The 1,237-nt window shown below is 44.2% G+C and overlaps 1 protein-coding gene across 1 annotated transcript; it reads left to right on the top strand.

Moving 5' to 3' along the window:
* Window positions 1-530: 530 nt before the first annotated feature.
* COCVIDRAFT_117381 (hypothetical protein) lies at window positions 531-1,019 on the top strand (the record flags this gene model as incomplete). Its single annotated transcript, XM_014694460.1, has 1 exon — window positions 531-1,019. One exon carries the CDS (start codon window positions 531-533, stop codon window positions 1,017-1,019), a length of 489 nt encoding a protein of 162 aa, XP_014549946.1.
* Between the last annotated feature and the right edge of the window lie 218 nt (window positions 1,020-1,237).

Raw genomic sequence — 1,237 nt, 5'->3', positions numbered from 1 at the left:
AGGATCAGCGCTTGCCGCAGTGAGTAATCAGCTAAGCTATGGCATGGATAAACGTCCTCAAGGTCCCCAATACAGTTAATTTCTGATTGTTGATCAGAAACTCGAACCGAAACGGTCCCTAACAGTGTGCTCGGACATTTTTTTTTCGGACATTTTCTCTAGGGTTTGTTTGGCTGCAGCCTGCTATAGGGTTGCGATGCATTTGTATAATGCTACTTACTCGCTACGTTCTAATAGATAGAGCCCATAAGTATTACCTTTGATCGATACATACTACGTTTCCCTTACGATCAAAATATATAGGGAATGGTAAGTATGACTGTGATTGTAGGTAACGTTTTGGTCGTTAACGTTGCAACACAGTCATTACAATGTCGCACCAGCAAATTCCAGCATTGTCATCATCAGAGGAGAAGGACACAATCTTCGAATACAGTACCTTTTAACCTATCGGAATTCGAATATTACTAGCGTTCTCTCTGGTCCTTGGGGGAGTCGTTGGATTACTGATTGGTATATTTATTCCAACTATGCGCCCTGGTGTAATAAGACTCACTTATGGGTCAGCTCCCGAAGAGGCTCTATCGCTGGGCTGTGAATTTCAATTATTCTCCTATGCATGGGTTCCCAAAAAATGCACTCAGCCGGGGATAGAAGCTGAGTTCCGTGCACTGCCTGGCCTTCGCTACTATAGTACATCGGATGGGTCGCAAGAGGTGGATGTTACAGAGGTAGCAAAAGGAGAAAGCCATTTATGGACTAATATCGTCGAGCACGATGTTCATTGCGAGCTAGTGCTCCGCAGTCTAGCAATGGCGTCATTGTCAGGTGTCTATACAGGGAACATTTTGGATCTGGAACATTCCAATCACTGCATAGACTCTCTTTTAACTGCAAAAAATTGGTCGATGGATGAGCTCAACACTCAGGTCGAAGTTGATTTTTTGAGCTGTACTGTTCTTCGTACCCCAATCATATATAACGTAGTTTACAAGCGAGTGACGCGTACAAGCGAGTGACGCACCCCACCAACTTTGCGCACCTCTAAAGCTATATAACTCAACAACGCAATAGTATAATATATAGAAACTAGTAAAGTAGATTAAGTACTAGCTAGAGTATCTTTCTTACATGTACGTGAGTTATGGCCAGTCTCTCTACACCTACTACAGCGCGCTAGAGCCTGGCGGCTGACACCTGATCGCTCCCCTCCCTGACGCTCTTCATCAGCAATCTG

Source organism: Bipolaris victoriae (genome assembly GCF_000527765.1).
Source record: "Bipolaris victoriae FI3 unplaced genomic scaffold scaffold_584, whole genome shotgun sequence".
NCBI classification, from domain to species: domain Eukaryota; kingdom Fungi; phylum Ascomycota; class Dothideomycetes; order Pleosporales; family Pleosporaceae; genus Bipolaris; species Bipolaris victoriae.
Note: the sequence above shows the minus strand (reverse complement) of the source record. Positions and strands in the feature narration are given on the sequence as shown.